Source organism: Babylonia areolata, chromosome 8 (genome assembly GCF_041734735.1).
Source record: "Babylonia areolata isolate BAREFJ2019XMU chromosome 8, ASM4173473v1, whole genome shotgun sequence".
Lineage (NCBI taxonomy): Eukaryota > Metazoa > Mollusca > Gastropoda > Neogastropoda > Buccinidae > Babylonia > Babylonia areolata.
The window spans coordinates 30095400-30115883 of NC_134883.1; the positions used below are offsets into that span (position 1 = coordinate 30095400).

The 20484-nt window shown below is 36.6% G+C and overlaps 1 protein-coding gene and 1 long non-coding RNA gene across 2 annotated transcripts in view; one reads left to right on the forward strand and one right to left on the reverse strand.

Annotated features, from left to right (window-relative positions):
- The window catches only part of LOC143285265 (uncharacterized), a 53527-nt gene extending 40640 nt beyond the window's left edge, over positions 1–12887 (forward strand). Inside the window, exons 23-28 of the mRNA XM_076592523.1 lie at positions 691–764; positions 1379–1519; positions 4205–4333; positions 6662–6807; positions 10362–10494; positions 11343–12887. Of these exons, the coding sequence (XP_076448638.1) occupies positions 691–764; positions 1379–1519; positions 4205–4333; positions 6662–6807; positions 10362–10494; positions 11343–11414 (695 nt within the window). The 3' untranslated portion in view covers positions 11415–12887. The remainder of the gene's footprint in view (positions 1–690; positions 765–1378; positions 1520–4204; positions 4334–6661; positions 6808–10361; positions 10495–11342) is intronic.
- A 1921-nt stretch (positions 12888–14808) lies between these two features.
- On the reverse strand, positions 14809–19205 carry LOC143284722 (uncharacterized). Its single transcript, XR_013055601.1, has 2 exons — positions 18481–19205; positions 14809–18010 (listed from the first exon to the last, which is right to left on the reverse strand). It is a non-coding gene; the product is annotated as an uncharacterized LOC143284722 (long non-coding RNA).
- Positions 19206–20484: the final 1279 nt, after the last annotated feature.

Consider the following 20484-nt stretch of genomic DNA (forward strand, 5'->3'; position numbering starts at 1 on the left):
AAGATGCTCTTGTATGGCCAGCTGAAGGAAGGCCACCGCGAACTTGGAAGACCCTGCAAGCGCTTCAAGGACACCTTGAAGACAAACGTCAAAGCCTGTGACATAGACATCGCTTCCTGGGAAACTCAGTGTGATGCCCTTGACCGCCCTCGCTGGAGGATGCTGTGTTCTAGTGGCATAAAGACGTTTGAAAACAAGAGAATGCTGGCCATTAAGGAGAAGCGTGAGCGAAGGAAGCAGGGCTCAACTTCTGGAGACGTTTTCCCTTGCAACACCTGTGGCAAGTGCTGCGCATCCATATGACGACACACACCGACAGATAAGCCTGCCTGCCTACTCAACCGTCGGTCCGACGGGAGACTCCATCAAGTATCCATATTAATCACTCAAAGAAAACAAACAAAATAAATAAATTAATTAATTAATTAATTAAAAAAACAGAGAAACACCGTACAAAACAGAGCCACAAGTATGTTACAGTGTCTCGGGGAAATCGACACGCTCATAGTCATTTTCAGTGCCACAGATTATGTGGCTCCATCAAAAGGGCCAAAGTAAAAGAGAGAATGCGTGATTTGTATCAGTCGATTTCAGTGTATCTGACAATTCTTATTTTAGTTTTTCTCTTTACTTCACCCTTTCATTGAGTAAACATTCAATAACATAGAACTTTACGGCATGGTGTTGCAGATGACAGCCACCTGGCGTATCTCACTGAATATGCCAATGGAAGGAATCAGTATATAAATGCGGTCTTCAAGTCAGTAAGTATCGGATTTCTGGAGGGCAAACAGGAGGAAGAGAGACAGAGACAGAGAGAGTATGGGATGGGGGAGAACGAAGCGCAGAAGTGGGGTTAGGGTGGGAATGGGCTGAGTGGGAGAGAAAGAAGTGTGCGTTGGCTGGAGAAGGAAAAGGGAGAGTGGTGGATGAGAGAGAGAGAGAGAGAGAAGAGGGCGGTGGGGGAGCCAGGCCACTGGGCGGTAGCGCGTGGGTGGGTGGGTAACCCGAACAGCACTACTTGACCCACCGGTGCCAAGATTGCATTTCTGGGAAACATTTTACAGAAGAAGAATTAATTTCCTTTATGATCGGATCCTCCTAACACTGGAATCTCGTATCAAAGCTGCGTCATGTATTATATTTTGCGCAGTCCCTTTCGATCGTCTTTCTTCGATCTGTCTAATGCCCCATTATCATAGTTGAAAGAACGTTGAACCATGTAAATTAGTTTTCGTTCAGTGTGAGCACATGGTATTACTGTACGCTATCGAAGCTCTTTCTCCTCTCCCTTCCCTGTTCCCCCATCAGTAAGGGGCTCTGACCTTATCTGAATAAAAATAACACTTCGTTCGTTCGTTCGTTCTCCCCGTTCCAGACCCTGACCCAAAAACTGGGAGTGCTGCTGACCCAGCTGCCTTTACCAGACACGGTTGTGGACTTGTGGAGACTTGTGGCGAGCTGTCATATCTGCACCATTGTGTCTCTGGGATCAAAGGACGAGAACAAGACAGTGCAGGTCTGTGTGTCAGTGCCCCCTCCCCCGCCTACCCGGGCCCCGCTTTCTCACTCGTTTCAGGGCGGAGACTGACGACAATACTGAATGCAGCTGATGTGACTTTTCACTTGAATTTGAAGGCCTGGTAGATAACATGTATACCCACTACCGCTAACCTGTCAAGAGAAATTTAGAATATCCGTCTACTGACCAGTAAGGATGTGAATAGCAAAATAATAGGTAAATGTGATTCCTTTCTCATTAAGCTTTTCATACAAGTGAATTGCCGAGCTAGCAGGTTCGCAAGAAATGCCTGTCTGAGCATAAATGATCCACACAACATGTTGTTTTCTGTTCAGGTAATGTATCATTAATGTTTTAAATGTTGACGAATGAAATATGGACATCATCAGAAGCTATTTCATCTGTTGAACTTTAAGCGGCTGAGAGAACAAAGTCGGCAAGTAGATGCATAGGCATCAGCGAATATAAAGATTATGTTTTATTAAACCCTAACCTACTAGAGTACTTCAAGACATTATGTATAGAATTTATGTCAAACTCGCCTATTTTGTTTAATTGTCTGTTATTACAATATTTAAAGCAGTAAAAAGTACCAGCACAAAATCTTAGTGCAGTGAAGAAAAAGTTAAATGGTGTGGGAATTAATCTCTTTGTACTTTGTATGTTTGCTGCATTTCAGTCTTGTTATATCACTATTGATTAAGCTACCTGTCAGCTTTGTGATAAGCATTTTTTTTTTTTTTTTCTCTTAGTTGATGTTGTTGTAAATGTTGTTTTTCTTGTTGGTAATGGTGGTGGTGATGATGATGTTTTGATTTTTTTTTTTTTTTTTACCTTGATGATAATAGCGGAATTAAGGGAATGGAAAAAAATCTGTAACATCAACAGTATTCTGATTTTTTAGTTTTTTGTTTTTTTTTAATATGCTTAAGATTGTGTGAAGTGATACCAGCTGAAAAGTTTCTTTGTTTTATTGACTCACTTGTGTAAACAAAGTGAGTCTATGTTTTAACGCGGTGTTCGGTTGTCTGTGTGTGTGTGTCCTTGGTAAACTTTAACATTGCCATTTTCTCTACAAATACTTTGTTAGTTGACACCAAATTTGGCATAAACATAGCAAAAATTCAGTTATTCCAGTCGTCTTGTTTAAAACAATATTGCACCTCTGGGATGGGCACAATTTTTTTTTTTTTTTTAAAGAAAACAAATTATATGCAAACTGAATTTACTGGGTTTTTTGTTGTTGTTGTTTTTTTTAATTCTCTAAACTTGGCACATTGATCTGATATTCTGACACAACGACAAGAGCAGTCATTTTTATCATTTTTTGTTCAAACAGGAACTTCTTTTGCTAAGCATGGAAGTTATATTTATTTTGCATGTCTTTGGTGCAGATAGTAAAAAAGGGAAATTAATCTGTAATTAATGCTAGGAGGCTTAATTTGCTTTATACTGATCTTTCTCATCTTAAACATTACATTTTGAAATTATACTCAATACATAAAAAGCTTGTGTGTTTTACTCTCAGTGTGCAGGGCTTTCACTATGTTCATTCACCCAAGTGGTCTTTTTCGGAAAGTACTAAAAATCAATATGACGAGTGGATTTAATAGATCTATTGGCTGAGCCCTGAAGGTCATGGGCAAAAATCAATTGCGTACACATATTTATACATATTCAAAGCGCGTGCTCATATTCTTCGCGAACGCGAACGACGCCATTTTGTTTCAAGTTGTTGACCTGCCCATTCAATCCTATATTCAATCGACAATACACGATAACATTTGATGGAAAGTTGGAGAAGGAGACCGTTAAATATTTTTTCAGAGAAAGATTTGTGAATGCCTCATCACTTACTGGATTATGCCCCAAACTGCCATAAAAAATATCCACAGAATCACGGAATTCACATTTAATAATAATAAACCATGAGAGTTAATACCCTTGAATTGATGAAACGTAAAAATTTCTAGTCTTGACTTTTCTCAAAATGAAGTCCTTTTCACTTTATACGACGTTTAGAAGTACTTGTACTTGGCTCTACATGTTATTACTTTAACAAAATACTCAATTTCCATGTCAAATTTAAAACTATAAAACTAGAATGAACATAAAAGAGAAATTGGATCGACCGTTGTCAACAGGGTGTAACTAAACTTGTACATCTATCTAGATCCAGAGAAAACGGCTAAATGTTGCAGTGTGATTGCGGCGATAGCCACGTCTCCTTTACTGCCAGGACTTAAAAGGAATTTTTAATTGTACTTAAAGATTTTTTGAATGCCCAAGATACACTAGAATAATATGATTTAAACAGCGTTCTCACTGCAAATACCGCAATCGATTTATCGCCCTTTAAAAAAGCATGTTTAAATATCATATTTTTGAACGTCAGCTAAGGATCCATGATAGTGTAATGGGTAAGATAGTTTCTTCTCACTCGAACACACGGGATTCGAATCTGCCGTTAGGTCTTTTTTTTTTCTTTTTTTTTTCTTTTTTCTTTTAACCCGAAGCTTTATAATAACAAATACAGAGCACATTTTAACGATTAGATTTTTTTTAAGTGTATCACAAGTGAGTCTTGAAGGCCTTGCCTCTCTTGTTTAGAAAGTATTCATATGCATATATACTCATGTTATAAGTCGCCACTTTGTTTCCAAAATTGTGTGTGTGGTGCAGAATTACGCTCAGTATTGGCCTCAGAAGAAAGGCAAGGCTCTCTCAACTGGAGATTACACCATAACATTAAGTGACACAACCCCTCTGCAGTGTGGGATTACCTCATACTCAATGACAGTGAAATCCGAGGTAAGAACACCTCTCTCTCTCTCTCTCTCTCTCTCTCTCTCTCTCTCTCTCAACCCCTCTGCTCTAACTTTCTGACCCCCCCCCCCCCCCCTCTTGCATCCCCCCCCCCTTTCCTCTCTCTCTTTAATCACATAGTAACCCTGTTATCACCATACTAATAGTCCAACTGACTGATCTGCCACTCTTCAAAAATAGCCATATAATTATTCAATGTTCACGCATAAACCATCTATTTTGGAGCTAGATACTGCAGTTTGAATACTTGACCCAGTAGTTTGTTATCAGGGCAACAAAGAAACGTTGTCGAAGAAGCAATGGCTGATGCCACTTTTCATCTGCGATTCCACCACCCATTGTCAATACCATTCAACTTAGAACTATGAAAAGGCACAACGTTTTTAAAATAACATCCATGTCATGCATGCAATACATACATGCACACACACATGTATATATATATACATTATATATTTTATATATGATAGTCAGTCGTGTCCGACAATGACCATCAGAACAGCAGAGGAGGCAACTGCTGTTCCGACTATTAATTTTTTGGGCTAGAATTTGATTATAGTGGAGAGTGTCTTGCCCAAGTACATCCCCACTCTCTCGGCCAAGAGGGTTTTAGGACAGTCGGCGTTGGGATGGTTCCCAAAGGCCAACTAGCCCACAAGGCTGCAGCACTAAGAGCCAGTGCAATTTTGCCTCCTAGTTTGAGAGTCATAGTCCTTCACAAAAGACTAAGCTGTAAATGGTTTCCCATTGACTGGAGAAACCATTGATAATACAGCTCTCACTTTGCTGTTGGCCCAATTGTAAACTTATGTCAGTCTGTGAAATAAGCCGAGTGTTGGGCCTTACATTATATATATATACATATATACATGTGTGTGTGCATGTGGTGTGTGTGTGTGCATGTGTGTGTGTAATTTCCAATCGGATTAATAAAGATGTAATGTATTGTATCTTTTATATGTATATATATCACATATTGAAATTCATTCAAAGATATCAACATAAATATAGCCCAACCTACTTATATTCGTTTCAAATTGTGCGTGTTGTACTCTGTCAATGAAATAAGTAAAACAACTGTCAGCAATCAAAATCCTAGTTACGAAACACTCGCAGACTATTTTTGCTTCAACACAAACTCCTATAGTGACCCCTAAGGCAGAAAACAAAGTAAACTACACTTTTTCCGACCATCAGCTTTGAATTCGGTTTCCAGTGGTGGCATTTCTGCTGAAACCGATGCACAAGCTGTGTCAGAGACAAAAGAGAAACAAATGGTACTGAGAATTATTGACATAGGAATTTTTTGTGTTTGATGATGGTCAGTTAAAAGACATGCCGTGTACCCACTAAGACTTTTGACACAAGCTTAACTGAAGTCAAAGACTTGACGTATGTGTATGTCCCTGATAGCTTAGTCTCTAATATCCAATAATAATAATAATAATAATAATAATGATAATAATAATCTTTTTATTTATTTAAGAAACCAGATCACAGCACACTGTAAATTGTAGGCTTATATTTTCCCCCGCTGTATGTAATTGCCAAGGTATATTACATGTCACTGTGGCCAACAGGATAAAGATGTCTTCTCTTGCACCTACCACCACTTCCCCCTCCCCCATCCTGCTCCTTTCCCTGTCTTTGTATTATTTCTAAGTGTGTGTGTGTGTGTGTGTGTGTGTGTGTGTGTGTGTGTGTGTGTGTGTGTGCAACCATGTGTTTGTTCTGTACTGTACGTATATTATGTCTTGCATGTTCATGATGGAAAGGCTACGCAAGTCTTGAATAAATGCAAATCTGTGTTTGCACATTTCTTCTCTGTCACTGCTGCTGTGTGCACATTGTGTCAAATGATCAGTATTTAAGGACAAGCCTGGAATTGCCTTTTTGAGGAAGTGTCTGGGTTTGTTCCAATGTCAGTACCTTTCATTTACCTGTGTGCTAGCTGAATCGGCAGCATAAGGAGCATTGACCTGAAGTTGTGTTCCATGTAAATGGAGAGATTGACAACTCTTTATTGTAATGCGAATCTTCACCTACATTTTGACTGTTGTGACCTGAATGTACTTTCTGACATTTTAGAGTGGAAGCCTAGGGTCATGGTACCATTGAAACTTTAACTTTTATAAGAACTAAATGAGTAGAGATTGTCAAAAATACTTATATTTGGTGGGAAGCTCTGAATCAATCATGTGAAAACATCTGTACAGCAATTCAAGGATGAACAATTAATGCTTTTTTTTTTTTGCTTTTTTTCCTTCTTTTTTTTTTTTTTTGCTTTTTTTTTTTTTTTTTTCTTTCTTTCAGGGCAAGCCTTGGTCTGTCAAAGTGCTGCACTACACAGGCTGGTCTGGAGAAGAACCTGATAGCATATCTGATGTGATTCACCTTGTCAGAATTGTGAGACGTGCAGCTGACAGCAACCCGGCCGCTCCTGTTCTTGTGCAATGCTTGTGAGTTGCAAATTTAGTTACACTCCGAGTAAGCAGGCATTCCTTCCATCCCCCCCGACCCCCACCCCCTACACACTACTGACTTGGGCACGTGGTGTGTGTGTGTGTGTGTGTGTGTGTGTGTTCGTGTGTGTGTGAAATATACTGCTTAAGCTACTGAAAGCAATAATTTTCAAGTGAAATAATCAGCAGTTTTCTGGAATGGGAATGTAATAATAATAATAATAATAATGATAACATTAATAACTGACAGAAATTGTTTAGAAATGAAATAATCAGCAGTTTTCTGGAACCGGAATGTTGTAATAATAATAAGTAATAATAATAATAATAATAATAATGATGATGATGATGACGACATTAATAACTGACAGAAATTGTTTAGAAATGAAATAACCAGCAGTTTTCTGGAACGGAAAGGTAGTGAGTTGATGAAGACGGAGAGGAGAAGAAGAATAATGAGTGAAAGACAGAAAGAGAGAAATAAAGAAAACAGAAGTAGAGAAGAAGAGTTACAAACTTACATACTGCAATGACAGCATGAACAGCATGCTCCAGTGAACGTCACATGAACCTGGAAAATGATGCAAGGGAGATGCACCTTTTGAACAAACACACGATATGCCTGTGGTTTACTCTTCAGGCAGCAGTCACTCAACAAAGAATATAAAAACAGATGCAACTCGTCATTTGTTGATCAGATCTATCGTCAAAAATGGGCACCTGGGATTTACGATGCTAAAGTACGTGGGACATCGGCCTATAAGTAGTGTTGTTGCATTCCTTGATCGTTCTTCGAACTTTAATTTTTCTGTTTTGATGGACTGAAATTCAATCGCTGTCGAAAATCCTAGAATCTGTTGTGCTAAGGGAGATAAATCATCATCCATGTAATGACCAACATCAGTATACTGATGAGAACTGTCGTTAGGTGAGAGGTTACTGTAGGATACGATGTGACAGGACTGGATGGATGGGTATTGAAATTTACTTTCTTCTTCACTTTGATGCACAGGGTCAAAACATTGACCTTTATCAGCATTTTAGTGGGGGGGGGGTTGTTGTTTTTGTTTTTTTTGTTTTGGTTTGGTTTTTTGGGTTTTTTTTCTTTTTTTGACTCACTTGTGTAAACAAAGTGAGTCTATGTTTTAACCTGGTGTTCGGTTGTCTGTGTGTGTGTGTGTCTGTGGTAAACTTTAACATTGCCATTTTCTCTGCAAATACTTTGTCAGCTGACACCAAATTTGGCATAAAAATAGGAAAAATTCAGTTTTTTCCAGTCATCTTGTTTAAAACAATATTGCACCTCTGGGATGGGTACAATTTTTTTTTTTTTTTTTAAAGAAGCCAAATTATATGCAAACTGAATTTACTGGGGTTTTTTTATTGTTGTTTTTTTAATTCTCAAAACTTGGCACTTTGATCTGATATTCTGACACAACAACAAGAGCAGTCATTATTATCATTTTTTGTTCAAACAGGAACATCTTTTGCTAAGTATGGAAGTTAAATTTATTTTGCATGTCTTTGGTGCAGATACTAAAAAAGGGAAATTAATCTGTAATTAATGCTAGGGGACTTAATTTGCTTTAAACTGATCTTTCTCATCTTAAACATTAAATTTTGAAATTATACTCAATATATAAAAAGCTTGTGTGTTTTACTCTCAGTGTACAGGGCTTTCACTGTGTTCATTCGCCCAAGTGGTCTTTTTCAGAAAATACTAAAATCAATATGACGAGTGGACGTTATAGATCTATTGGCTGAGCCCTGAAGGTCATTGGCAAAAATCAATTGTGTACACATATTTATACGTATTTCAAAGCGCATGCTCATATTTTTCGCGAATGCAAACGACGCCATTTTGCTTCAAGCTGTTGACCTGCCCGTTCAATCCTATATTCAATCGACAATACACGATAACATGTGATGAAAAGTTGGAGAAGGAGCCTCGGCGTTAAATATTTATTCAGAGAAAGATTTGTGAATGCCTCATCACTTACTGGATTATGCCCCAAACTGCCATAAAAATATCCACAGAATCAGTCGGAATTCACAGTTAAAAATAATAAACCATGAGAGTTAATACCCTTGAATTGATGAAACGTAAAAATTTCCAGTCTTGACTTTTCTCAAAATGAAGTCCTTTTCACTTCATACACCGTTTAGAAGTACTTGTACTTGGCTCTACATGTTATTAGTTTCATATCAACTTTAAAACTATAAAAAATAGAATGAATATAAAAGAGAAATTGAATCCACCGTGTCAACTGAGTGTAACTATAAACTTGTACATCTATCTAGATCCAGAGAAAACGGCTAAATGTTGCAGGGTGATTGTGGCGATAGCCACGTCTCCTTTACTGCGGACTTAGAAAGAATTTTTAATTGCCCTTAAAGATTTTTTGAATGCCCAAGATACACCAGAATAATATGATTTAAACAGCGTTCTCACTGCGAATACAGCAATCGATTTATCGCCCTTTAAAAAAGCATGTTTAAATATTATATTTTTGAACACCAGTCAAGGTGCCACGATAGCGTAATGGGTAAGACAGTTTCTTCTCATCAGACCACGCAGAGTTCGAATCTGCCGTTAGGACTTTTTTCTTTTCTTTTCTTTTTCTTTTAACCCGAAGCTTTATAATAACAAATGCAGAACACATTTTAACGATTAGATTTTTTTTTAAAGTGTATCACAAGTGAGTCTTGAAGGCCTTGCCTCTCTTGTTTTAGTTTAGGCAGGAGGCCAGTTTGGACTTGAAGCAATCTAACGTCCAGCTCGGCTGTGACATCCTCATGGGACAGTGTGTTCCATTCCGGAAGGAATAGAATAGACTAAATTCTAATGTCACAAAGCCTAATATAAGGTTTATAAGACACAATTAAGTAGATAGGTAAACAAATCAATTAACGACATGATTTGGGATCATTTGGAGCGGTTACTAACAGGATGATGTGGAAGAGGAAAAGTTTAGTGTGCTAAGCGTGATGGCAGTTATAACATTACTTGATTGCTGTTGGTTTCTGTATTATTTTTTTCTTTTTAATACCAGCTCTCTTCCTGTGGAGCATACAATCTTTGAGGTAGGGTTGTTTTGTTATGTTTTTGCTTTTCATTATCTAAAAATAAATGAATACCAGTTTTCCTTATTTTCACACATTTGAAACTAAACATGGTTTAACAACAATTTTACAGCAAATACACCAAAGTAAAAAGAATTTTCTTAATGACGATTTTTTTTTCTGAGTTAATCCTGTTACTCTTAATGAAAATTACATTGTTTGGGGAATGAGATTACCTCGACTGACTCTCCCTAGCTCTCTCTTTTTTCCTATCTGATTGTGTGTTAGTGTGCACACAGTTGTATGTGTGTCTTTTCCAAAAGCAGCAGACACAGAAACACATGCACTTACAAACACACAGAGTAACACACACACATACACATGCATGCGTGCACACACATACACACACACGCACACACACACATACACACACACACACACACACACACACACACACCGAGGCATAATTTAAGTCTGTTTTCATGCAGGGATGGGGCAACCAGAAGCGGCCTGTTCTGTGCCTTGTATGACTTAATAAGTCGCATGATGGACGATGAAGAAATTGACATATTTTCGCCTGTGCGCTCTGTCCATCAGATCAGGCCAAATGCTGTCACAGAGGTATGTCATTTTCCACATGTCTGTTGCGTGATCACACACACACACACACACACACATGTGTGCAAGAACATCCAACACACACACACACACACACACACACACACACACAGTATGCTGACATTGGTCACTATCTGTTTTTATAGGTATGATTAGTTAATTTGATTCTGTACGTTACTTTGTTTCCATCATGTGCCCATTCTAAATTTGTCTTTTCTGTCAAATAAGTAAATATATAGGATATTATAAGCTTGAGTGTGTTCTGACACTCCTACACACATGCACACACACTTCCAATACCCCCACCCCATCTAAAATCACTTTACTGAATAGATGTTAAATTAATTACCAACACACACACACACACACACACACACACACGCCTATACAAAGATCTATATACACATATACACGCCCACCTCTGAATATGCTCAAACACCCAGGCATTCATATGGGTGCACATTGTACAAGTGGATAGATATTGTGCAAGTGTTACCCAGACTATCCTCTCTCTTGTTCAGCCGGACAAGTTGTGAACAGTGAAGTGGCTGCATTTTGCATGATATGTTGAGTAGACTAAAAGCACTTCTAAATGCTCCTTCTGTGTACAATTGAAATCAAAGTTACTAAACTTAAAGGCCTGTTGTGAATGAATCAGTTAATTATTGGCTAGCTACTACCTCCAGCGTTAGCTGCTTCCAACAGCATCTAAATGACTCATCCAGCAAAGGTACACATCATTAAACACCCTCAAAGCCACACAGGCATGTTTTGGTGTTGTTTTCTACATTAGAACTACAACAAAATATTGATTGCAGTCATGTATTAATTGCCAGCTGCTATTTTGCCAGGCCCAGTACTGCTACTGCTACAAGGTTGCCCAGCAGTTCAAGCAGAGCCTGTCAGTGTATGTAAACACTTAGTGGGGAGGAGAGCAGCGCAGCTGGAACCTGCTGGAATGGTGAAACATGGTGCAGAGAAAGAATCTGACGGAATGAACTGAACAGAGAGAGGAGAATGACAACAAAATGGGAGGGATTGCTCATCCTTTCCATCCTTCATCTGATTTTATTGGCAGCCTATACTGATTGACACTCGCTGGCAGCTTCAGTGGCTGACCGACTCGCTGTGTTTCTGTCTCACTCTTCTTGTGCTGGGAAAGCAAATACAAGGGGGGAAAAAAAGTGTATACTCCCAGGTGATGACTTTTTCATGTTAGTGTTGGGTGTTTGTAGTGGTGACAATGTAGGGCAAGCAGTGGTGGTTTTTTTTTTTTGTTTGTTTGTTTTTGTTTTGTTTTGTTTTGTGTTGTTGTTGTTGTTTTTTGTGGGTTTTTTTTGGGGGGGTTGTGTGTGTGTGTGTGTGTGTGTGTGTGAACACTTTCTGTGGTTTTGAAGTCATATCCCAGAATGTTGTTGTTGTTGTTCGGGGTTTTAGCATGCAGGAAAGGGGGACAAGTTTCCCTGTGTTGTCTCATTGACATGACCTTGTCGAGTGTTGTCGCCCTCTAACACGTTTATTGTTCACGGAGGTTTTGCAGTGCAAATGAAGATGAGTTTCCAATGTTTTGGGGGCTCTGAGAATGTGAAAAAAAAAGGGAAAGCAAATACAATCAGTGTTTTCGTTTCTCAGTTATTCAGTTGCATACTTTAATGATTGCTTTATTATATAGAACTTGTTGGTCTTTTTGATGGCAGTTTAATTCATTGACCCAAGTTATTCGGTTATCTAATTTTTCGTGTGTGTTTGTTTTCTATTTACAAGATTGTCTTACTAAAAGTTTATCTATTTGATAAATAGCCATCATTGTGTTTACTCAAGTTTCTTTTTGATAATTTTGAAATACTGTTGTCCTTCCTTGTTCTTATGAATTTTGTTCATTGTTGCGTAAAGTTTCTTTTTACGGCTTTAACAAGATTTTACTTTGTTACACCCTTGTATTTGATGTTGATCAGTACATAAATTACTGTGTTAACAGAAGTTTCTTTGGATGACTTTTTATTAAATAAGATTTCCTTTGATATATTCATGTATTTCATTAACATCTATTACTGTTACATTGAATTTCATTTTTCTTGATAATTTGTTTCTGCCAAGATTTTCCTTTGTTGTGTTTACAAGTTTGATCAATATTTATACTAAATTATAGGTGTTAGCTGAAGTTTCCTCTGATTTTTTCCCCCAAGATTTTCCACTGTTGATCAGTATCCATAATTGTGATAACTCCAGTGTCTTTTGATAACTTCATAAACTTTGTTGTTGATTCCAAAATTTTCCAGTGTTGTTGATCATGCGATATCCATCGTTTTTATTCAAGATTCTATGGATTTTTTTTTTGCAAGATTTCTTTTAGTTGTATGTATGTATTTGATCAACATTGATTGTTGATTGTCTGTGCTGTTTTGTTGTTGTTTTTTCCTGTTTTTTTTTTTTGTAACAAGATGTTCCTTTGTTGTGCTTGCATATTTGATCAGTATCTGTTGTAATATTAACACAAGGCTCATCTGATTTTTTTTTTTTTTTTTTTTTTTTTTTTACAATATGATTTATTTTGTCATATTATTATTATTATTATTTTATTTTATTTTATTTTTTCTCAAGGCCTCACTAAGCATGTTGGGTTACGCTGCTGGTCAGGCATCTGCTTGGCAGATGTAATGTAGCGTATATGGATTTGTCCGAACACAGTGATGACTCCTTGAGCTACTGATACCGATATGTGCTTGATCAATGTTCATAATAGTGTGAACTTGGGGTTCTTTTTTTTTTTTTTTTTCTTGATTTCCATTGTTGCGCTTTAGTGTTTGTTCAATATCCATAATTTTGACAACTCTGTTCAGTTTCTTTTGATCACTTTCCTTTTGCAAAAACTTTCTGTCATGTGTTATTTGATTGATGTATGCTATCGTGTAAATTCTTGTTTCTTTTGAAAACTGTTTGAATTTTCAGTTGAATGCAAAAGTGTATTTAAGTTCAGACTGCTCAAGATTTTTTGTTTCAAAATTATGGTACACAATTTGATATGACATGTTCCTGGTTTTGGGGGTGTTTTTTTTAATCCACAAGCAATATCTTTCATCAGCACTGTATGTTATGTTTGTAAACACAAATCTATCAAATTGTCTATGTTCTTTTCCCCACCTATACCTTTTGCTTATGTATTCATTTGTTCCCTCACCTGTATATTTATTCATTCATTTATTTTTACGAAGATAAGGATGCAAATGTAAAGTTATAAAAAAAAAAAAAGATACTGATGCCAATGTAAGGTATAGAAAAATCACAGCTGCAGAACGATTAGGAAAAAAAATGTTTTCAAATACAAAAGTCATTTTTTTAAGCATACATCATAAACCGAAGTATTTCTTTGCTTTAACAGAAAATACACAAATTAAATAGACGCTTTTAGAAGAGGAATGGTGGTGCTATGGTGATGACAAATCATTTGAATGCTTTAACCACAAAGGAAGTGGACCAGTGACATTTGTGGACAACCAGTGAACCACAGAACAAGTAGGTACTGTATATAACATTTATTATCATTATTATCATAGTTTGGGTTCAAGTCCTGCTCTCGCCCATTCTCCACAGTCTGATTCTAAAATCAAACTGAGCGTCTAGTCATTCGGATGAGACGCTAAAGCAAGGTCCCATGTGCAGCATGCACTTGGCGCACTGAAAAAGAACCAATGGCAATGAGATCGAGTGTTGTCCTCTGACAAAATTCTGTAGAAGATAGGTACACAAATATATAGGCAAGCACTCAAGGCCTGAATAAGCGCGTTGGGTTTATGCTGCTGGTCAGGCATCTGCCTGGCAGGTGTGATGTAGCATATATTATGGATCTGTCTGAACGCAGCGACACCTTAAGAAATTGAAACTTTTTTTTTTTTTTTTTTTACTTATCATTATTATCATTGTTATTATTATTTGTTATAATTATCATTATTACTTATGTACCAGTGTGCCATTTCTAATTGTTCTAATTCAGTGCTGGATAATTTCATGAAATAGGTCTTATCAAATCTTTTCTTGTGTCATGTATTTGTTCATAATGTATTGCCATGGTAGTATCGTATGACATCAGCTGGTAGATGTCAGAAGTGGTCATTAATGATGATTCTGGAGCACTGATATTTGTGTACATAAGATGTGTATCAGATTACTGAACATTTCAATGTTTTATTCATGTACTTACAAAAACAAAAAACAAAAAAAAAGAGAGAAAGAAAAAAAAAGAAAAAAAAGTTGCATGAAACTTTTTATTAATCTGTGATAACTAATATGATCTAATTATCTGTCATATGTAGAGTGTAGTTTGTAAATAATTACACCTTTGTAACATTGTAACTGGTTCGTACATGGTCTGCTCACAGAGTCCAATAGTGCAAGTGAAGCTCACAGCAATGATGCATATTCAGAAATAGGCTTCGCTTGACAAGACTGATTTCTCGAAACCCAGCCAACTGCGATGGCTGTATCAGGCCAATCAATACAAAGCAAAAACTGACTGACACTGGAATCCTGCTTAAAGTCATAGGCTTGCCAATAGATTTGTACTCCCTGTTTCATACCTGAGGCAAACCAAATAAAATCTAACAGGGAAACCAAATAAAATTTAACAGTCAGGATGTTCAGCCATGACCGTAAACTCGACAAGACTGCCTGTGCTGGAGTTGCCAGCCATTTATTCTGCTTAGTGTGCCATCTCCAGCACAAACACACACACACACACACACACACACACACACACACACACACACACAGGTGGGGAATATAATTTGTAATTGAAAGGCTTCCCTTACATTCCCGTGGGTGAAAGATGTTACTGGATTATATGCAAATCCAGTTCATCATTCTTGCTGAATTTGGATGAGTTGATTTTTGCAACATACCCTGTACATACATTGTCTTACTTACAATTTACCCTTCAAGTTTGATTTATATTAACATTCAGATATGAAATTTGTAATTTAATATGTCTTTATGAGTTCTTTGAATTTTAGTCATGAATATAAATCTTACTTGAAATGTTATCTTGAGTTTTTATCATACTTGAATTCTTGTGCTTTGGCTGACTGTTAAAGCAAATGAATCTCTACCATGAAATTTAGAACTAAAAAGCTCAAACCAGAACACTTATTCTGTTCCATGTTGTTCCTACCGGGAATCTGTGTAAAATTTGTTAAAACAAAAATATAAATTTCATAGCACTATAGCAGAAGACCAAAGATATGAATTCTAATCATCAAAGCATGACAGACAAAAATTAAGTGTTCAATAGAAATTTGGATATAAATCTAATTACAGAGATGAAGGCTTTCACGCTGTGTGCTTCACCCCTTCTGTTAGAGTGAATTGTTCCATTGTGGGAACAGTGTAGCAAGTCTCATGACATTTCAGTTCATTGAGGCTTAATTGACATAAGGGATTTCCATTTCAGTTGTACATGTCACTGTTTACTTACAACTGTAAATGCATATGATTATTCATTGTGAATGACTGTCTTTGTTTTGTTCGTTTGTTGTATTGTCTTCTTTGCTTTCTTTTCTAAACATGAAGAGCACATCTATATGTATGTGTTGTCATCTTGTGAAAAACAAAACAAAAAAAAACAAACAAAAAACAAAAAAAATCATCAGTTGCTTGTTGTAGAAACATAGGTTTGGGTGGGTGGTTTTGCATGTATGTGTGTGTTTGTTTGGGGTTGTTGTTTTGTTGTTGTTGTTGTTATTTTTTCATATTATGTCATTGACGGGGAAACTTTTCAGTCCCCCTTTTTTTTTTCTTCTTTTTATTATTGCAGCCATTCAAGTGAACACTGCATGTTGGTTTAATTTTATTTTATGTATTTTGGGCTGGTTTTCTGTAGGCCCCTACTTTGAGCAGATGTATACAGACATGTTTATGTCACTTTTGCAGAGTACAGATTGAGAAAGTTTTTTGACCAGGAACCTATATATATATTTAGACACTTGAAAACAATAACCCCATACCACTTCCCAAAGTATCACTGCATGTTCTAAAGTAAAAGAAAAGTGTTTTCACCAAGTAATATGCTTAAGAACAAGACAAATAAACAGAAGATCATTGAAGTTTAAAGCAAAATGTTAAACAGCCTATTTAACAAGATCCCAGACTTTGCAGTTCGTAGGAAATGGAAAAGACTGCTATGATATAAATCTACCATGTGCTTGTGTACATGTGTGAGTGCACAAGCGTGTGCATACATGCAAATGTTTAGATTTCAAGAAAAATTGTAAGCCTAGGAAATCATCTTGGCTCAGGGTCAGTGTAAAAAAAAAAAAATCATTTACACATGCACACATGAATGCACACACACTGGCAAGTATATATTGTTATTGCAAGTGAACTATATAATAGAGCAGTTATACAAGATACTGTTTCTGGTCATGCAGACTTTGGATGGATTGTTGTGTATAAAAATGTACATGTATGATACCTGACTTTGAAATGTGTACTTTAAATGGCATCCATTTTGTAGGAAATGCCCGGTGTTGTATCTTGCCATTCTGTTGAAATTACTATTTGTGTTCTGCCATGGCCTTATGAATAAACCATCTCTCTCTCTCTCTCTCTCTCTCTCTCTCTCTCTCTCTCTCTCTCTCTCTCTCTGCTACTCAGAACCAGCCTAAGTTTGTACAAATATATTGAATCAAAATGAATTTTTGTGTCAATTCCAACACAGACAAGACCAAACTCATGGTGTTTAAAGCAGGGGGTTCCTAAGAAAATGTGAAAAAATAGTTACATGACTGGAAAAGGCTAGATGTGTTAAAAAGTTGATTTTAACTAGGATCAGCATTAAGAAAGGAACAGTACACATTATATATATAGACGAAGACAGCTGTTTCAAAAACCTATGGAAATGACAAGATCGAGTTTCCTTAAAAATGTATAAGGTTTGGCCATTGTGGTTATGTTTATCTTAAATGCTGGACTTAAATAGACCAGAACATATATTTGTAAGTACATCTGATGACATGTAGAAGATTCTTAATTTGGTATTCCAGCCAGAACATCATAAGGTGGCAATATGAAGACCTGGGGAGATACATCATACGTTTTTAATTCTTACATTCCTACATAGGACATTGGGTTGATTTGTTGCAGCTGTATATTGAAAGACAACCACACAGTTCTTGTATTATGCTACCTTAGCCAGACAAATGGGGTGAAAATTTCTTGCTTATAAAAGTAAGGGAAATTTGTGTCAGACTGGGTTCCATATTGTTTGCTTTCAACAAGAAGTTGGAGATAAGTAAAGGTGTGATCTAGTGAATTAGAACAGAGACTTGTTCACTTGTTTATTAATGAATGGGATACAATCACTGTAGAACATAACTGGCATGACAATTAAAAACTGTCTCTGAAAGACAAAAGTATGTCCACCATATGGATATTTATTGCTTCTTGGTTGCCATTGGCTAGTTAAACATTTGATATTTTCTCTCTGATGTAAATCAAGAAAGGAAATCACTTAATGATAGGAATTGTCCTTTCTGTTGTGATAAATAATTTGAAAAAAAAACAAAAAAACCACTGTCTGCTACATAAAGATATCAGAACTAGATTAATTACAAAATCAGTTAAATTACCCCTTTCTTTAGTGCGTAAAGCAACACGTAATGTTGTGACACGTATCCAAATTTTACTTTTGTGCAGTCAACAAAAGAAGAAAAAAAAGTATCCATTTTATACATAATCACCAAAAAAATATTTTGAGTCCACTCTTCATTTATAAACTTCTCATTTGGATTCTAAATCAGTTTGTATGTTTGGACTCCAAACAATCTGTAAAGTGATGAAGTATATTGCTGTTATCGTTCAAACACTTTCATGATGTATGTATATGAACTGTGTCTAAGGAAAGGATACCCACAAATAGTGAAACATGACAAAATCAGGGTTCCCCACCCCTCACCCACCACACCATTACCCCACCCACTTCTTCCACATCCTGTTCACTTTTATGTATTGTGGCCAAAGGCAGCTGTGCATCTCAACTTTTCTGTGTTCTGCAATCTCTCTCTCTCTCTCTCTCTCTCTCTCCATATATTGGTTTTAAAAAATTTTTTTTTTATGTAATGTGTACATTTTTGTTTCTTCTTTCATTTTTATTTGTGTGATACAGTATTGTAGTTTGATTGTTTTCAGCCTCAATCAAGATGTACCATTCTCATCTTCAAAAAATTTTCTGTTGCTCTTGAAGTTAGCCATCAGCAAACATATTCAAACTGAATTAAGAAATTATTCATTGGCGCATTATAGTGTAAAAATAAACTTTACTGTATTTGTTCTCTTAAAAAGAAACAACGTGTGTTAGCTAAAAATATAAGGATTAAAGATGTGGATTAAGATATTATTTGGAGAACACATATAAAGAGATGATATATTTTGACTCCAGGCCTGAGTCATGTCCAGAACAAATACCTGTTGGGATATCCCAACACTGGCATCAGACATAAGGATGGTACATTCATCTGACAATTTAAGATCATTTTCCTCTGATTAGGCCTGCGTGCAGTTGCCTTTCACATACTTGCATCAAACCTTACCTTATTAACGTGCAGACCGGGTCTGACTGACTCTCAGAAATCAGCTTTGAAAAAAAAATTCATGTTTTTTACTTTATTACATTTTGTTAAATCCTGTGTAATATTTGATTGCTTCCAAATAAACTTAGCTTTTGTTGCTTATGTGTTTGGTACTTGACATTATGAATTGTGGAGTCTTGTGAGATGGAATGCTGGGGGGACCCATATGGTGGGTGGAGCTGTGGTGTGTGTGGTGAAAGAATATAAGGTGTGATGTGTATAGTTCAGGTGAATGGTATTATGATGAATGTTGGGTTCCAACAACAAAAGAACTTACAGGCAAGAATCCTTTCAAGTACACACACACACACACACACACACACACACACACACACTAATTAATGAAGAGTTTGAACTACATAATATAACCACACGATACATTCACTGTTTCAGTTCATTTTATAACAACACACACACACACACACACACACACACACACACACACAAAATCCAGGATACCTAGAGTCGAGTTATCAATATGAATTTCACTTGGGAAAGTTCATCACATTTAATAGTGTCACTAGTGTTCTTAAAAGAATTAAAATCTCATCAAGATTCATGATTCTCAGATGTAAATGTATGAAATCAACAATGACCATGTCTTGTCAAGGTCATTAATGACACTGATGTTCCACAGCCCTGCTGGAATATCAAATCAAGTCAAATCAAGCCTCAAAAATCAAACAAACACAGAAATAGAAATTGCACATATCCCTGGTAAGAACACTCTAAAAACCCGGTTTTGAGAAATCTCAGTGAATCAGCTATCCAGCGTTCGTCAATTTTTACCAAAGAGTTACATAATGTTTTAAAAGTGGAAGCAAAATGTTAAATCAATTAATCTAAAACTGTGACCTTGAACAAAGGTCAAAGTCAAAATTACTTCCGACAAACAGTTACCCAGAATTCAAGTTGAGTGCTCATGACTCTTTGTTGCTTCATTAAAATAAATGTTGTATAATGGCTTAAAATGCTTGCTCTATTTGGACAGACATTTAAATCTGTATATATGTGCAGTTCATGCAGTTTGCATGTTAAATAGCTGGCAGCTGTGCTACATGAATAATAAAATTTCATTCAGGCATGGATCTGAGTGGAGACTGAGTTCTCACCACAGGCTACAGTCCCATTCCAAGAACTTTAAAATGGATAAAGCTCTCCCAACAATTACATCATCAAAGCCACCAACAAAGCAATTATGGGACAGCATACTTGACCAAAGGAAACCATGTCAACAATATTACTATATTCCATACGTGCTCTCACCAGAGCTTTCTGCTACTTTTAAAACCCTTTCACCGCCAGTCAGTTTAGAGTGCAAATCAACCTTGTGCAGGAACCACAGAAAAGATGGTGTCTAAGAATAGCTGGGGAT